At 49.0% G+C, this 16,707-nt stretch overlaps 1 protein-coding gene across 1 annotated transcript in view; it reads right to left on the bottom strand.

The window, feature by feature from the left end:
- Tenm4 (teneurin transmembrane protein 4) overlaps positions 1 to 16,707 on the bottom strand; it is a 388,185-nt gene that overhangs the window by 260,170 nt on the left and 111,308 nt on the right. Inside the window, 2 exon segments of the mRNA XM_060367590.1 lie at positions 12,291 to 12,441; positions 12,443 to 12,501. Of these exon segments, the coding sequence (XP_060223573.1) occupies positions 12,291 to 12,441; positions 12,443 to 12,501 (210 nt within the window).

The following is a 16,707-nucleotide window of genomic DNA, read 5'->3' as shown; positions in this document are numbered from 1 at the left end:
TGACTCTCTCCTCCTGATCTTGCAATGCTGGTAGAACCCTGGGCCTTGCGTATGCCAGGCAAGCACTCTACCGCTGAGGCCAACCCCAGACCCTGTGCTTCTTATGGCATCGCTTGCAGCCGGCTCCACCATGGAGCTCTGCCGGACACTGAGTCCTCCCTGGAACTAGTTCCCTACCCGGTTCCCCCTCGCCCCTGTAATTAGAAAGCAGTCTGCGACACCCCACCAGCTCTGTGAGTCTGTCATCTAAAGTGCCTTCGCTCGTCCTTTGCCATCCACCCTTCTGGGAGATCAGCCTCCAAGCCCCGAAAACATCCCAGTCATGGTCTCCGGGAGCCAGCCAGATGCCAAGGTCAAAAGGTATTTTCACAGTTGCCTTTTCCCACTTGTCTTAAGTTTCTCTTTAATGAGACTTAGAAAGCTAGAAATTGAACATATTACAAGCTAATGCATATGTGTGCCTTCTTGACCCCTTAGTAGGGTTGTGCACTGATGCTCAGGCCCCTCGCAGAGCCTGGGAAGGCAGACATGCCATAACTATTTCAGGTGTCTCTGCAGAATGAGTGAAGGAGTGAGTGAGTGAATGAGTGAATGAACAAACACATCAAGGGAAAGTCCGCACTGAGCTAGGCTTTGAATCCTAGCTCCCAATTTTCATACAGAGGGTAAGTTTAATCAATAGTTTTCCTATTTTGAAAAAAAAAAAAACAATAACAAAAACAGAACACTAATACTCAAAATGCTTATTAAATAGGATCTTATTTGGAGGCTAATATAGGGGTTTGGGGAGGGCTGCAGTAACTGAAGCACTTCAGAGAAGGAGGAAAGGGTTGAACTCTGGAGGGCCATGGCTGCCAGGAGAGAAGGCAGAACTGGAATCTGCAGCAAAAGAAGCAGCTGGAAACTAGCCTCGGCTGGCTAGGTGTGGGCCTCCGGGCAGGACGGGTGAAGGCGCATTATCCTGTTCCACTCTCATCCTTTGTCACCACAGCACTCTTTGATGAGGCCTGTGCATTATCCCAGGGCTTCTCCTGCTGGGCTGGGAGCACCCCTTGCTGATGAGCAGAGCTGATGGGGCGCAGAGGGGGCAGAGGCCTCCTGTGCTGGGAGGGACTTGGGGCCTGGCTGATGAGTGATTTGATGACCTGAGAAGCCAGCCCATTGTCCAGGCCTTAAGGGGCCCCTGCCCCCTTGCCATTAACTCACCTCAGGATAAAGGCCATCACCAGCTCAGACAAATAAGCGGCTCAGCCAGACCTCATGCATCATCTTGTCACCCACACAGGGGCTCACCAGGGGTGTCTTAGTCTTAGAGCTCAGAGCGCTGGTGTGCAACTCAGCAACTTCCATTCAGCGGGCTTCTGATCAGGGCCTGGGGTTTGGTGCCAAAATGCACATGCAGCTCTGCCGCCCCCCCCACCCTGCCCCAGGCAAGGGGCCTAGAAAGGAAACCTCTGATCTGCTTTGGGGGTTCCCCTAGATCCTGTGGCTTCCTGGGGGGCTGTGAAGAAAGGAGGACAAAGGCTGTTAGATGACCAAAGAAGGGACCCAATGGGGCAAGAAGAGACTGGGCTGAAAGGATGGACGCACTGGGCTGCAGCATGCCACCTGCTGTCTGTGTGATCCTGAAGATGGCCGCATCTGCTTAGTTCGCTCAGAGCACCATTAACAAGAACAATGACTACAACGAATTTTTCTTTTCAAACTTGACACCAGCCGGGTGCTTTGCTAACACTTCACATCACATTCTAACACAAGGGAAAGGAGGAAACTCAGAGGTTGGACCATTCCCTAGCCAATTACAGCTAATACAGCAATGAACCCATACTTCATGTCTCCTTCTCTAGAACCTTCTGGTCTCCTGGCAGATTCATTTTGGGACAGGGTGGGAGGAGGCCAGAAATGGCAAAGTACCCAGAAGGACACTTATGCCCTGAGGTGCTTGGTGATGGGACCTGCTTGTCTGCCACATAATCTGAATGTGACTTCAAGCCCTGCCTGATTCCTGGAATTTCACCCTCACTCAGGGGGCTCTGGATACAGGGTAAAGGGTACCACCCCTGCCTTATGATGCCACTGCTTACTCCATCCCTACATCAACCCCAGGAAAATGGAGTTTGCCAGAGGGATACCCGAGAGAAGGAAGAAGGTGAAGTGGATGTGGGCCTCAATGGTGGACCTGTCATACTAGCACAGAAATGAAGAGAGACTCTCTTCAAGGGCTCCAGTGTCTCTTTCACATAGTTGCTCATAGAAGACAGAGGTGCAGATGGACCAGAGCTTACATTATAGCAAGAACAAACAAACAAACAAACAAACAAACAAACAAAAAACCAAACCAAACCAAATAAAAAAAAAAAAGTACAACATACACCCAGGAAGAGACTCTTATGTGGATGAAACACTTTTAGATGCTTGGAGTATCTGGCTATATCTAGGCCACTGACATGCAACATGCCAACCACCTGTTCGAATGTAAACGATACAGGGATCCTCCCCTTTGCACAGAACCCCTGCAGCTCTACCCCTATGAGCCCCCTTTTTTCTCACTGATGCCTGCCTGCTTCAGGGCTGAGCTGCTGAATTGTGAGTTCATCTCCCAGGGGATGGGGGTAGAAAGGTGTGGGTGGGGAGCGCTCTTCTCCATGGGCCCTAGCACATAGTTGGTCCTTGACCATGATTTGCTCAACTGAATTGTTTCTGAAGGGTACACAAGCCGCTTTCTTTCCATATCAGTCGCATCAGACCCTCCCCTGGTCTCACTTTAAAACGAGCAAGTACACAGAAGCTTTTGCTCTCAGCATTGTGGGTAATCAGTAGCTGTGGGCCCTGTTGCTGGGCACAGGGGATGCTGTCTTAAGAAACAGTTAAACATCAGACAGAGGGATGAGCTTTCACTGTGGGAGCGAGGCCTTGAGCCACAAAGATTGGGTTTGGGAGAGATCGCTGTGGTTGAAGGGAGGGCTGGGAGGGGGGCAGCAAGCCAGAGAGGATGCTACTGCCGTGGTTCAGGCATGGATGTACTGAGAAGCACTATGAGTGAAGAGAGGGCTCTGTAAACTCAGCAAACAGGCTGCTAACGTCTCAGCTTTTCATTTATTTTCAGGGTGACAGCAGACAGGTGATCAAACTTCAGTTCAGCTACAATAACCTTTTACCCTGAAAAAAGAAAAAGAAAAACAAAAAACCAAACACCTCTATGTGTTTCTAATAAATAGGAGAGGCAGCTAAGGGGAGGGCAGTGGGCCTGGGACACACTGAACTATAGCCTGTTCTGCATTTGAGACAGCCCCAGGCTGTTGTCCTTAGTCCCCTATCATAGATGGGCACTGGGTGAGACAGGAAAGCTCCTGAGGTCACACAGGCAGCTGGGAGTAGAATCTTGTTCTCATCAGGTGTGTATCTCAGAGAACTTCCTCTCGAGTACAGAAAGAGACATTTCTGGAAGTATAAATATACACGCTATTATCAGGAGCTGTTGCTACAGCTTTCCAGAGTTATTTATAGAAATATGATCTACCAGGAGAGAGGGAAAGGGGCATAAATGAATTACCAGCCTGTTTCCTCCCCTTTCAACTCCATGGGGAAGGCCGCTGGCCAGAAGGAAAAGGCATCATGATGCCAGACCAATGGGAACCAGGAACAGTGGAGAAACTATGACCAGGAATTCAGCAATGGTGATGTTTCCACAACCGCTATACTATGTTTGTTTAGCTGCTGCCTTGGGCTCCATCCCTCCCTCCTTTATAACCTGAAATCTTTGGAAGTTACGGGGGCGGGGGGGGGACACGACACATTCGTGGTGGTGGTGTGTTGGGTGGGGAGGGGTGCCAGCTGAGGACTCCTGGGCAGAGTTATTGATTGCTGTGACTATTCTAAGCCTGGAGGGGAAGGAGTGAAGGAATCTGCCTCCTTTCCAGGATATCTGGACCCCTCTGTGCTACAGAAGGGCAAGAGGGAAGCCAATTTTCACTGGGCATCTCTAAGAGAAAAAACAGTTTGTTCTCTCATTTATGCAGCAGTCATGTGGAGCTAATAAATCTGACGATAGAAGAAACAGGACATGAAGAGGCTGAACAGATTCTGCATGGCCACTCATCACAGCAAGGATTCACGCGCACACAGCCTCCCCAACCCATCTCTCCTTACCCTGGTTCTGCACTGTGCCATTTCTGGTTCTTCTAGCCTTGTAAAGTTGTTGCATCTCAAACACCTACATAAATAATGGCAGTTCATAGGAAGCCACATGGTTTCCTGGTCCACACTGAGAACCATTAAGCAGTAATAGGGGATCCAGCTGAGCTCAAAGCACCCAGCTCAGACCTGATGACAGGGGCAGAGGGCCAGAGACAGAGGGGGAGGGTGGGAACAGATGGCTTGCAAAGACCAAGCTTAGGAAAGGGAAGAAGACTGGGTGCCGGGAGCAGCCGGAGACATTTATTCTCAAGGCGGGAAGGCTGCGAGGGGTGGCATTAAACGCCCAGACAGCAGTCTAGAAAAGGCTGCAGAGTGGTGTCCCCTGTGGATGGTCTTCAGCATCTGCTGAGAACGACCATTAAGTGTTTCTCCCACGGGGAGGGCTTCCTTCTTCAATCCTTTTCATGAAGGGATGGAGGAAATCTCAGCTCGGTACCGCATGTGTGCTTTAACATTCTACGCTTGCCACTGTCCCGGCTTAACAAAGAGGCAAGGCTCTGCTCCACAGCCTGGGGCAGGCGAGCTCTCGCAGAACTTGATAAGCTGCTTCCCTGTGTTTATTTTTACAGCTAGCCTCCATTTATGCCCAACCACACGCTTGTACAACCACACAATCCCCAACCTCTCTCTTTTTAAAAAGATTTATTTCTCTATTATTTATACATCATTCTGCCTGCACACCAGATTTCACCATAGATGGTTCTGAGCCACCATGTAGTTGCTAGGAATTGAACTTGGGACTTTTGGAAGAACAGCCAGTGTTCTTAACCTCTGAGCCATCTCTCCAACCCCCGACAATCCCCTCTTGAAACAAGGAAATTCAGTTAAATTCCAAAAAGTTTGGGGAAAGAGGCAGTTTAAAAGAACACAAATGACAGTGTAGGTGAGCGTGATGCTAGGGTCCACCCTGTGACAGGGACACAGAGACAAACACGGCCTGGAAAACGTCGATTGCGTCCAATTCTTTCATTGCCCAGACCTGAAGGACAAGAGTCCTGTGGGGTGGCACAGAAGGTCAAGTATGGGCTGAGGGGGTCTTGATTTGCAGTTCCCTCATGCCAGCCCCTGCTCTGGGTAGCACTGTCAGCTGAGGTTTGTAACTGGACAGCAAGCTTTGCTGAGCGCAGGGCGTGCAACAGGCTGGACTGACTGTCGTACAAGTCGAATGGACCCAAAGCTGCCCCTCTGCACGCCTTACCTCCAGCACACAGTGCTTCTGAGCCCCAGGCGCTGCCATCCTTGAGGCTCTGTGGATCGAAGAGTGAAGCTCCAAGGATGTGAGTGGGCTTTGGGAAAGGGGTTTGCTGTGGCGGGTAGTTATGCTAGCTTCCTCACTCTCCATGGCCTCCTTCCAGGCTCCTCTTTAACAGCCTAGGCACCTGGCTGTCAGCAGATAACTTCAGATGTGTTCTGCTGTAAATGAGGACTCCACAGAGGCAGCCACTAATATATCAACGGGAGCACAAAGCGGCCCTTTCCACATGGAAAAAGTCAGGACCCACAACTCAAGTGCCAAGGAGACCTGAGATGCAACCAAGCCACACACGAAACTATTCGTGCACTTTTTACTACAACTGAATTTGGGGAAACTAGTGGAAAAGGAAGTGGCAGGGGCTGCGTTCTAGTCACGTGAGTGCCCAGTTAGAGGCCCCTGGTTCTCCCACGATACTGATGCTGGGTTATATTAATTCAAAGTGTGACTTGTTTACTTTGTAGGGTCAGGGAGAAGCCTTACCTCCTAGAAAGCCAAAGTGGCAATTAGATTACAGTCACCGGAGTTCGCCCGAGGTAACGCATGAGAAAGGGCTCTGTAAACTACATAAAATAGAAGTGACCCTGATAAGGTGTCCCTGCTGCCCCCAATTAGGGGGCATAATGTTTTGTTCCTGGTGGGGGGCATAGGTGAGCCCTGGTCTAGTTAGGGGAGCACCTGGCGGGGAACAAAGAACACAGGAGCTGAGGCCACACTGTGAATCCTGACTGCACGGGGGCAGGTCTCTATCTCTGTGAATTTGCATGGCTGTGCCCACGCGGGTCAGCGCACTGCTCCTGCGATGGCTGGTGTCACGTGCAAGGGGTGCTAGGGGGAAGGGAGAAGTGGGGACACTAACTGGGTTTTCATTATAGTCGTGCTTTTTCAAGTTTGAACTTCGGAGCCCAGGCATAGCCAACGCTGGCCTCCTCCACAGTCTCGAAATTGGGCCAGGAAATAAAGCACCGGCAGAAGTGGAATGTGTTTCAGAGACGGCGGGGCATCCAAACTTCACTGTTTCAGGAGAGATAGCCCAGACCGCAAAAATGCTTGTCTTATGAAGCGAGGACCTAAGTTTGGTTTCTAGCAGCCACAGACCAAACTCAGTGCTGTGGTGAACACTTAAAAATCACAGTGCCCGGGAGGCAGAGACGGGGACCCCTCGTTCTCACCGACTGGCCAGACACATCTAATTGGTGAGTTTCAAGCCAAAGAAAGAAGGCAACACTGCTGAGGATGGCACTCAAGACTGTGCGACCTATATGTCCACGAGCATGTGCGCATCCACACACATGCCCACGCATGTTAAACAACAATAACAACCCTGAAGCTGAGGATGAATGTGAGTATGGGTAGCCAGGACTGTAATCCTAGCACTTGGGAAGCTGGCGTAGGGGGATCACAAGTTCAAAGCCAACCTGAACTACGCAGCAAGGCCACGTCTCAGAAAAACAAACCAGACCAAAGGAAACCACACCAGCCAGCCAGCCAGCCAGCCAATCAACCTTGTTCAGTTGTAAAACTCGTCTTGAACTGAGGTGAGGTCTGAAGTCAGTCTCTCTCTCCCCCTCTCTCTCTTCTCAGTAGTATAAACGATTTGTATGCTTTACTGCAGAGATGGGGAGGTGCTGGGTGATGGGGAGCATTTCAGGACAAGCACACAGCGTGCACTCTGTGAAATCTCCAAACACTGTATCTGCAAGGCATGTGCTTCCAAGCGCCCGTTCACTTAGTAAGACCTTTCTGCTTATAGCACTCTTCACCTCCATCTCTCTGAACAACATCCACCAACCCTTAACATGTCATCGGGGATGAATGAAGAGAGGAAGCATTCGATTTTGTCTTCCTAGCAGGAATAAGAAGCTCGAATTGGCTTCCCCACACAGCTTGGGTGGTAAGAATGTTTTTACCAACAAGTGTCTTTTGATGCAAGAAGAGTTGAGAGAAGCAGTGGACAGAACTGGCAGAGAACTTCACACACCCCAGCAGATTTCCGTCCTGGGAACAGGCAGACCCAAGTCCCGTGACTGCTTGGGTTCCACGAAATTCATAGCAGTGGGAGAAAAGCAACCTGGCTGGGCACATCCCTCTGTCGTTAGACGCAGGCCTCATCTTGCCTTCTGATGTCACAAGTTGACTTAAAAGGACCCAGCACGCTCTCCTGGGAACCCTGCAGAGGTTCTAAATTAAGTTGGATTTTTTTTTTTTTAAGAAAACACTTTTTAGAAGGAGCTTGTATGCATAGCAGTGTTTCCCATTTAGAAAGAAAAACAAACACTCCTCTGCTGGATTGGAAGTCAAAACAAAAATACTCCCAGCTGCCTAAGACCTAAGCAAGTCAATGAAAATGCCAAACAACCTTGCTGCTAGCCAGTGAGGCCTTTTCTGAGGCCAGGCAGGAAGGGCCTGGAGCCTGGAGGAAGCCAAGGACACATGTAGGGCTTTGCTTTGGTCTGATTCATCATCTATGAAGCCCTTAAATTCCCCATAAAAATATAATACAAAGGCTCCATGTTAATGGTCTCAAGCAGGCCCAGAGTTCAAACCTGAGCTTGTTACTCAGCGGCCCCAGAAGGCACAGGGAAAGAAGGTGCTCACTTGTCTGGGTCCTTGTTATTCCATGAGACTGAAACAGCTCACAGGGTAGAGAAGAGGAGTCAATAGCTCCCTAAGATAAAGAAGCTCCCCAGTGCTGGGTGCTTCACAAATGTTCGTAAGGTTAGTAACAGGAATCAAAGAGCCTGGAATTCTTAAAAAAAAAAAAAAAAAAAAAAAAATGCCAGCCCAGCTCTAGTGGGATTCCTTTTATCTTTGGTCTTACTATGGATCTGGAAAGACCCGAATTTGACATTAGAAATAAGACCCTAGAGGAAGACTGACCCTAGAGGCAAGTAGGCTTTGGTTTTGAGTTTTTGTCTTCTACTGGGGCTGTGATTAAGTCACTGCCCTTATCTCTGGGCCTCAGTTTCCCCCAAAGTGAAATGTAAATTCACTGAAGCCCAAAGACAGTAATGCCTTTGAAGGAAATGTGTGCATACAGAAGGTGCTCATTTGATGCATGTCCTCCCACCCTCCCTTAGGCTTCGGGAAGCTCTCCACAGCCTTCTCAAGGCTCTTTATTTCCTGAGCCTGTTAAGCCCTACCTCTGCTTCTCCAAAGCCCCCTGCTTCAGAATTTAGATTAGTACAATTGATGAAACACTGTTGATGCTGGACGTTTCTATGGGGTTAGGACAGGCATCTACTTAATCCTAACCACTTCCTGATCTCCTGGACTGTGACCGGTTGATATTTCGGTGAAATCTTTTCCTATTCACATGGGTGACTTCTGGACGAGTGCCCTGGGGAGGATTAGGGCTGTGATGACAGAAAGAGGGACTTGCCCTCTCTTCTCTTCCCTGGGGACAATGAGCTGCATGGAGACGCCCCGTGCTTCTCTCTGCACTTTACATGGGGATTTCTGCAGGGCAGCTCGGAGGCCTCACACCCACGTCCTTGCACTGGCTGGAGCCGACGCAGCTGCTGGTGGAGAAGAGCTAAAGGCAGCCCGGGCCCTGGGAAGGCTGGTTCCGAGGGGCCAGCTCCTCCTCACCGCCTCTGGAAAGCAAGAAGCCTCTGTGCCGTCACGCCCCGGTAGCCAGAGAAGCACCCCGTATCATTTAAGTACAGTGGGAATGAAGTCTCTGGGGAGCCCCCCTTTCGGGACTTAGCAGTTGACCTGCCTAGGGCGGCCTGGAGCCTCAGCTCCGTAGCAGAGGGTGGTGTGTGGAGGTAGGGGTGTTTACCTACCATCTCTGCTATTTTCTGGTCCTGCCCAGGGCCTCTCGGGCTAGCTACTCCTGACTTACATCTGAGGTGCCCAGCTTTGTAGTTTTAAACATAGCCATGGCAGGCTGTCCTTGCCCTACATGGAGCAGTTCTGAGGGGATGGGGACCTTGCCTAAGGTGGCACACTGGGGCTCTGGCTCTGCAGCTTGTTCACTGGGTCATTTATTCACTTGTTAAGAGAACATTGAAAAAAGAGCATTTGTCAGACCATGGACCAAGCCACCGAAAGTGGTTGTTTCTGGAGTACAGATCACACGAGAAAAATCACCTTTCACTTTTCTGGATCACCTGGGGGTGTAAACAAGCATTTTTGCTTTCATAATTAGCGGAAGCAATAAAGATAATTTCATTATGATATAGTCACGCCCCTCCTTAAAAACCATAAAGTGTTAAAACAAGCACTTACAGGATCCACCATGTTGTGGTCTGCTTGTTGTCATCTGCACCAGCAGAAGATTCCCATGTGTGGCTTCTGGGCCAGAAAAACACTTGGTGGGGCACAGCAATGGGCTTTTACGGCACCTACCCCAGAACAGCAGCCAAGGCAGGACCCGGACTCTCCCTTCCCACAGGGGCACATTTACTAATGATGTTCAGAATGACACGCTCAGACAAGGCCCTCAGGAAGGGATCTATAGTATGGCAAGGCCCCTGGGAAGCAGGAACACATAGGAGCTGAGCTGAGCCAGCTGCAGGCCAAAGGCCTCCTGTCCTCCCCGTACATCAACAAAGTAACAGTGCCTCAGCCTGTCTCAGAGTGCCAGACAAAGCCACCACTCTTCCCTCAGATTAAGGGCCTTTATCTCTTATCTTCTTTTTTTTTCCTGCAAAGTTTATTTACACAGGAATGGATGAGGAACATTACCATTTATCTATCAATCTATCTATGTTTGTTCTATATGTGTATATATGTGTATAAAACATATATACACACATATTTACACATGTTATTTTTCTTCCTCATTAAGCTCATGATGATGACTGGCATAGGCATAATCAGTGCCACATGACATTAATGAAAACAGAATACCTTAGAAACTGCCCCATCACTGACAAGATGGCCTGAGGCGAAACAGTGATTTGCCAAGGACAAATAGCCAGTGAACCACAGAGCTGTTAACTCAGGCCTTTCAATCCTAGTCAAGGGTTCCAGCTTCTGTCCTCTTTAAGAATGCTCTGGATCAGAGGAAGCCCCGAAGATGTGGGGCCCTGGGGTGGATGGCTTATGCAGAGTATGCAGGGCTTTTCTGCACATGCTCTGATTCAGCCCCTGGAAAAGCTCCAGGGGTGCTCACTACGAAGCCTTCCACACCCTTCCATGCCAATGCCTATTTTGTGCCCAGGTTCCTAGGTATAAAGGAGTGGAATCAGGCTCCCCAGCTCCCATCCAGGAGTCTGTGTCCATGTGTGTCCTCTGTCCAGAGCAGTCCTGGTATCAAAGTCTGCCCCACCTGACCCATTCTTTCCCAGCCAGCCATCATCTCCTACAGGAGGAATTTCCAGTTCTCTCAGGCAATGGGGAGGCTTCCTCTCAGTCACCCTGTCACCCAGCACGCTAGGCAACACCTTTCCTTATCACCTTTAGCTGTCCCCCTTTGTTCCTGAGAGAAGAGAGGGCCTCTGGTATTTCTCTCAGCATACTGAGTGCTTCATGACGTGTGGAAACTATCACAGAGATGCTCTTTATGTCCTCTAAAGGGAAGTGGCAGCTGATGGTAAAGCTACCATTTACTGAACTCCTATCCCAGACCCCATGAAGCCGTTCACCTGAAGACCACCTCGTCTGCTTTTATAGTTGAAGAAACCTGGGGAGTCAGTGAGACTTGTCCAAAGCCCCCGGCCACAGGGCTTGGGTTGGGTGCAGAACTGTGTGGTCCCAGTATTCACAAACAACACTGCCTCATGCTTCTCTCCATCTGAGGCTCCTTTTCCAGACTATAGCATAGAATGCAGTTTCATAAGGCACTTAAAACACTGACTTTATTTTAAATTATGTGTGTCTGTGTAGCTCTGTGTATGGGTAGGCGCTCATGTGTACAGATGTCTGCAGAGGCAGGGAGCTAGAGTTACAGGTGGTTGGGAGTCACCTGACGTGGGTGTTGGGAACTGAGGTCTGGAAGAGCAGTATACACTCTTAACCACTGAGCCGTCTCTTTCGCCCAGGCATTTGTGAATAAATGCTTTGCCAACCCAATACACACCCTTCTGTGGTATTTGTTGGAAAAGCCTAATTTCTTCTACTAGAATGGGGAAACTTTGGTGCCGTTACTGTGATCCCAAGTTCTCTCACACAGTCTTGATATCCCCCTCTGCGGCTCGAATCATTGGCTGCGTCTGGACAGATGGGCATTTTGGGCCAAGTGTAACAGAGCAGGATCAGGGTGGTGCTCTTTTGCCACACCGTTCACACCTCTTCTACTTGAGGAAAGCAGAGGAAAGCGGAGAAAAGGAGCGAACCATGGGCAGATAATGTGGAAACCCAGCCATTCTGCCTGTGGTCAGAGTCAGCTCTGCTGCTCCCTGGAATTCCAGGGTAGAGAACTATAAAAACCCAGCCTTGGACCTCAGGCAACATTCTTTCTCTCCGTTTTCTTATTGCTGATGAGGGGCGCTGTAATACTCCTCCCTTGGTAGGCTCCTGAGGAGGACCTAAAGAAGCAACAGGTGACTGCGTCTGGCGCGGTCTCTTTGCACACAGCAGCAAGCCAATCAGTGCAGCCTGTCCCTCACCCTCCAGTTTGGGTCTTTGTCTCTGCCAGATGTTTAGTCTCCTGCAGTCTGTGCACCTCTGTCTTATGCACCTGTCACGGAACAAAGTCTCCTCCATGAGGCAGAGAGACAGGAGCTGGCTACCCCAAGCCCACGGAACCGCCCAGGTCCCTGCCTGCCCACAAGCCCCACCATGCAGCAGGCCACTCTGCCCCTGCAAGCTGCAAGCGGCCCAAGCACGCACAGTCCACCAAAAAAGAAAAGCAACAATCCATTAAAAGTTAGCAAAAGAGAGGAGCACTTACCGTTCGCTGCGACCCCCAGGCTGGTGGAGCCACTTTTAACTAAGAATGAATTAGGGACAAACTCTTCCTCAGAGTCTGAGTCCGGGGTTGGCTGGGCCACACCGTTGCCTAGCAACCGCCTCTGGCTCTCATTGGCCGGAGGGGAGGGGGGGCGGGGAGGGGGACTGCTCAATAGGGGTTGATGAAGCAGATGAACAATGCAAGGGAGCACCTGCGGGCCACAAAGACAAACACAGACAGAAAAAAAATAATGAAAATCGATTTCGAGGCACACGGGGAAAGGGGGGCAACAAAATAAAACACGCATCAACGGAGGAGGGGTCTCTGAACGCTACGATCCACTGCACGTGTGGCCTGGGCAGGGGCTGTCCCTGAGCACAGAAAGTTGGTGCGCGCTCCTTCTGAAGAGCAGGGAAGGCCCACAGGAGTGGGCCTAGCAAAGGCTACCTCGAGAACAGCAGGAGGGTCCTCGTTGTTTAGCCTTTCTTTGACAGAGGCCAGGAAGCTTGGAGGTGTCTACTGCTGACTGAGCCTTTTTACAGAACAAGAGGCTGCCCTCTACGAGCCACAGTGGCCTCTCGGTAAAATGAGCAGCCGGGGGCTGGGTAAAGGCTGAGACCCAGCCATTCTGTGATGTCACTGAACTGAAATGATGTTCTTATTAGTGAGATTTGAATCCAACTTGCCTGCAACAAGTCCCGGGCCTCGTAAAAAACGTAGTGAGAGCTGGAAAAAATGATCTAAGGCTTTCCTCCACCTTTAGTGGCTTACGATTTCAGTGCAGCAGTGTTTTAGTTTTCAGAGGATCTAACAATTTTATGACTCTTGAGTTCTGACATTCTTCTCAAGCTTCTTGAAATCAAGAGTTTTAGAAGCCTTACCCCTCTGTCCTCGGATCATAACGCAATGCCAGCCTCACACAAGGCACAGAAGAGGCATTTGCTGCATATTATTATGTCAGAGATCTGACAGATGAGCATCCTTACGTTCTGATAGTCGAAATGGTAACACCCTGTCACATTAGGACACTGGCGTTCTATGAGTTCCAAAAGGCAGCGACTCTGACTGAGTTTCTGTATTATAGGACTATTGCATAGTTCTAAGGTTACAGGTTTCCACAGCTCCAGGAGCAGCTTCCCAACTCTTCAGGAGGAGGAGGGGCAGCCTGGAACACCCACGGTTTCGTCTGTGGGGGACCTTTCCACACATGCAGTGCATCTTGTACAAGAGTAGACATAAGCACAAACACATACGAGTACACAGTACAACACAGGCGTCACCCGCCAGCAAGGGTGGCTGTTTTCTCACATCTTGACTGGCAGACAACTGTACGAGACAATCGTACGTGGCCAGCTCTGCAAAGGGACTTAACCTCGGGAAGCCCAGCCCAGATTGGTCATCATAACATTAGTAGGATCCTAAGACGCTCAGAACTTCTACTTCTGGGGACACATAACAGAACCCCCCTCCACCCACCTCAGTTCACAGCCACCAAATCCAGCAGTGCTTTACAGATTCTACCACGTTAATGTCAACCCCTGAGTTTAGCTACACAACAACACTTCATAGAATTGTGTGTCTGTTGGCTGGTCCATTTCAGAGCTTCAAGGACAATGGAGGGAGTGGGGATTAACGACCAAGATACATTCTTTGGGTAGCTTTTCATTCTAGGCTTTGGTTTCTTTATCCAAAAACTTTGGACTATAATTCAACTGTCCAACCAGTATCAATGAGCCTTCCCTGACACACTCAGCAGCCAGCATAAAAAGGGTGAGCATACCTTTCCCCGAACTGGCCTCATCTCCCCTATCCGATGCCTCTGTTATATTTCAAACATCTGCAAGTGCCTCCAACACTAAAATATACAGTACATCCTGTGGGCATGATTCACACTTAGAACGGGCTTCACAAGTTTAACAGAATTGAGGTTTACATCACTGCCTACCATTTTATTAGTTCTATGATTTGGGGGGAAATGACTTCCATTTGCCCATTTGAAAGCTGTCTACTCCCCATGCACTCTGATTTTTATGCAGTTGCTGTGAGCACTATAGATGATCTGTGTGAGTCTTCACTGCACAAGAGCCTAGGGTCAGCACTCACAAAATATTTAGAAAATTGAACAAAGCTATGACATCAAGACCCCTGTTCATGACCCTTTCCCCCTGCATCCCAGTTTTTGAACAACTTTCCTCTATGAGGCAGCATTTATTAAGCATTTATATACTCATTTCTTCATGTTTTTTTTTTTTTTTTTCCCAGTCTTCAATCAGAGCCTCTGATGAGCTGGGCCATATCATGTCAAGATGTTAAATTTCAGACCAAAACAAAGAAACAGACTATGTTGTTCCAAGGTGTTTATGGCAGCTGCCTTGGGAGGAGACTGTCAAGGTTCACCAACTACCCAGTTATGGAACTAAGTAAATTGTTCCATCTCAAACTTTAGGGCCCAGGTTCAAGTCCAATCCTATGCATCCCTCAAGGCTTCCTACCTCCCTCTCTTTTTCCTGTCTTGGTCATTCCTTGGGTTATAGAGTCTCTCAGAACACTCGTCACTGACTGAGTTTCCTAACAAAGAGTCAAATTTTAGTAGGTTTGGGAAGTGTTTGCGAGGTACAGCAATTGCTAGAATTGTGTTTGTCACCTTCTGGTCATTCATATCAGTTATCTCCAAGGTAGAAGAGGCTCACAGAATAATTTCCCAATAGTCAAGAAGATCGTAGGAAATATCTACTTTGTCAACTCACAGATTTCAAGTTTCTACATAGCCTGTGTTTTACGATGCACATGTCATAGCAACTGGAGTATGTGGATGGAAAGGCGTGAACCTTGGGCTTATTTCTTTATTTTACTAGAGCGGTGGATGTCTGAAAATGCACAGCAAACAATGCTTCATCCTACAGATACTGTCTACGGTTAGGCTGGAAGATGAGGAGCACAATGAGAGACCCTGCACTGATTAGCCAGTAGGAAGGTAGGGAAGAGGAAAGCCAGCGTGGGCTTTAAGCAAGGCAGAGGTGGGAAAAGCCAGACAGAATGCCAATCCTATGTAAGGGATGAAAGGCTGGGGGATCATTTCATTTTGGAAGTGAGAAAAATTGCAAGGAGCCATAGAAGATGACACGGGAGAGTTGGGATGTGGGGAGGGATGACCCTGGGAAACTCCCTGGGTCATCAGAAGAGTTTCCTAGTAACCCTTGAACATGAAGCCCTGTAACATGGAAGATGTTATGCAAAGAGTGCTGTGCTGATCTGACAGATATCACTCAAAAAGTGACAGCTGGTATACACATACAGAACATGACAAAGGCTGTCGATGTTGCCTCTTCTCTCCCTGCACCACTTTAATCACTCTACGTAGGTCGAGCAGCTTCCTCACTTCTAATGAACAGACATCAGGTACCCCTGCCCATAGAGCAAGTAAAATCCTACTGGGTCCTGAGCAGAGGAAGGGGCGCTGACACGACCTAAGAGACTGGAGCCGGAGGGTCGAGGGCTCGATTGCAGCAGCACCATGTCCTGCATCTTATGCCAGTGACCCGTGTTCGTGTCTCCTACTTGAACAGGCTTTCCTCCAGGCAGGGACCGGTGCACTGTTCTTCTCTGTGCTCTGGTCCAGCCCAGAGTCTCACATCAGCAACAAGTTGCAGAATGTGTTCCCCTGGTTACTTGCTTGATTCCATCTCATTCTTTTACACAGGGCTGAAAACATGCAAATCTAGAGTGACCACCTGGTCTGGCAGTGTGTGTGTGTGTGTGTGTGTGTGTCGGGGGGGATTTGTATCTGCTGTTCTGCACCGATCAGTCATGTCACGCCACTACTATAATGAGTCTTACTTGGATAGGGTATTATGTGGCTGTGCTATTGTAAAGCAATGGAGTACATATAGACTGAGTTCTACATCTGAGGAAGCAGTCTGTGGCCATGGCGGCAAGAGCTCTGGGCAGTGTCAACAAAGAGTCTTCTTTCCTGGCACTTCTCTTACCTCTCACTGGAACTAAAACCTCCTAAGGGTCTCTCCTGGCCCAACATTTCAAAAGATGGAAGCAGCGGCAGGCAGTATAAACTTCCTGGAGTTGTTCAGAAGATTAAAGCAGACAATGAAAAAGATGCAGGACAGAAATGATTTCAGTCGCAATAGGAAATCAGTGTCTTCCAGCACAGGAGAGGCTCCTAAGGCCCTTATAGAAGGTATGATTTTGGGTAAATATATTAGAAGAAAAAAAGAGGTTGGCTAAAAGTGGAAAAAATATCTTTGCACTGTCATCACTGTGTGAACAATTTTAAATTTGAGTATGCGTTTACATCTTTACTCTATGAGTAATGATATTCTGGGGAAACAGTCAGTGTTGAGGTCCTTGCCATCTAACGTGACAAAACCTGAATTTAAGTGCCAGAGCTCATGTGATGGAAGGG

The sequence above is a fragment of the Meriones unguiculatus genome, chromosome 14, assembly GCF_030254825.1.
Source record: "Meriones unguiculatus strain TT.TT164.6M chromosome 14, Bangor_MerUng_6.1, whole genome shotgun sequence".
In the NCBI taxonomy this organism is placed as follows: domain Eukaryota; kingdom Metazoa; phylum Chordata; class Mammalia; order Rodentia; family Muridae; genus Meriones; species Meriones unguiculatus.
Note: the sequence above shows the minus strand (reverse complement) of the source record. Positions and strands in the feature narration are given on the sequence as shown.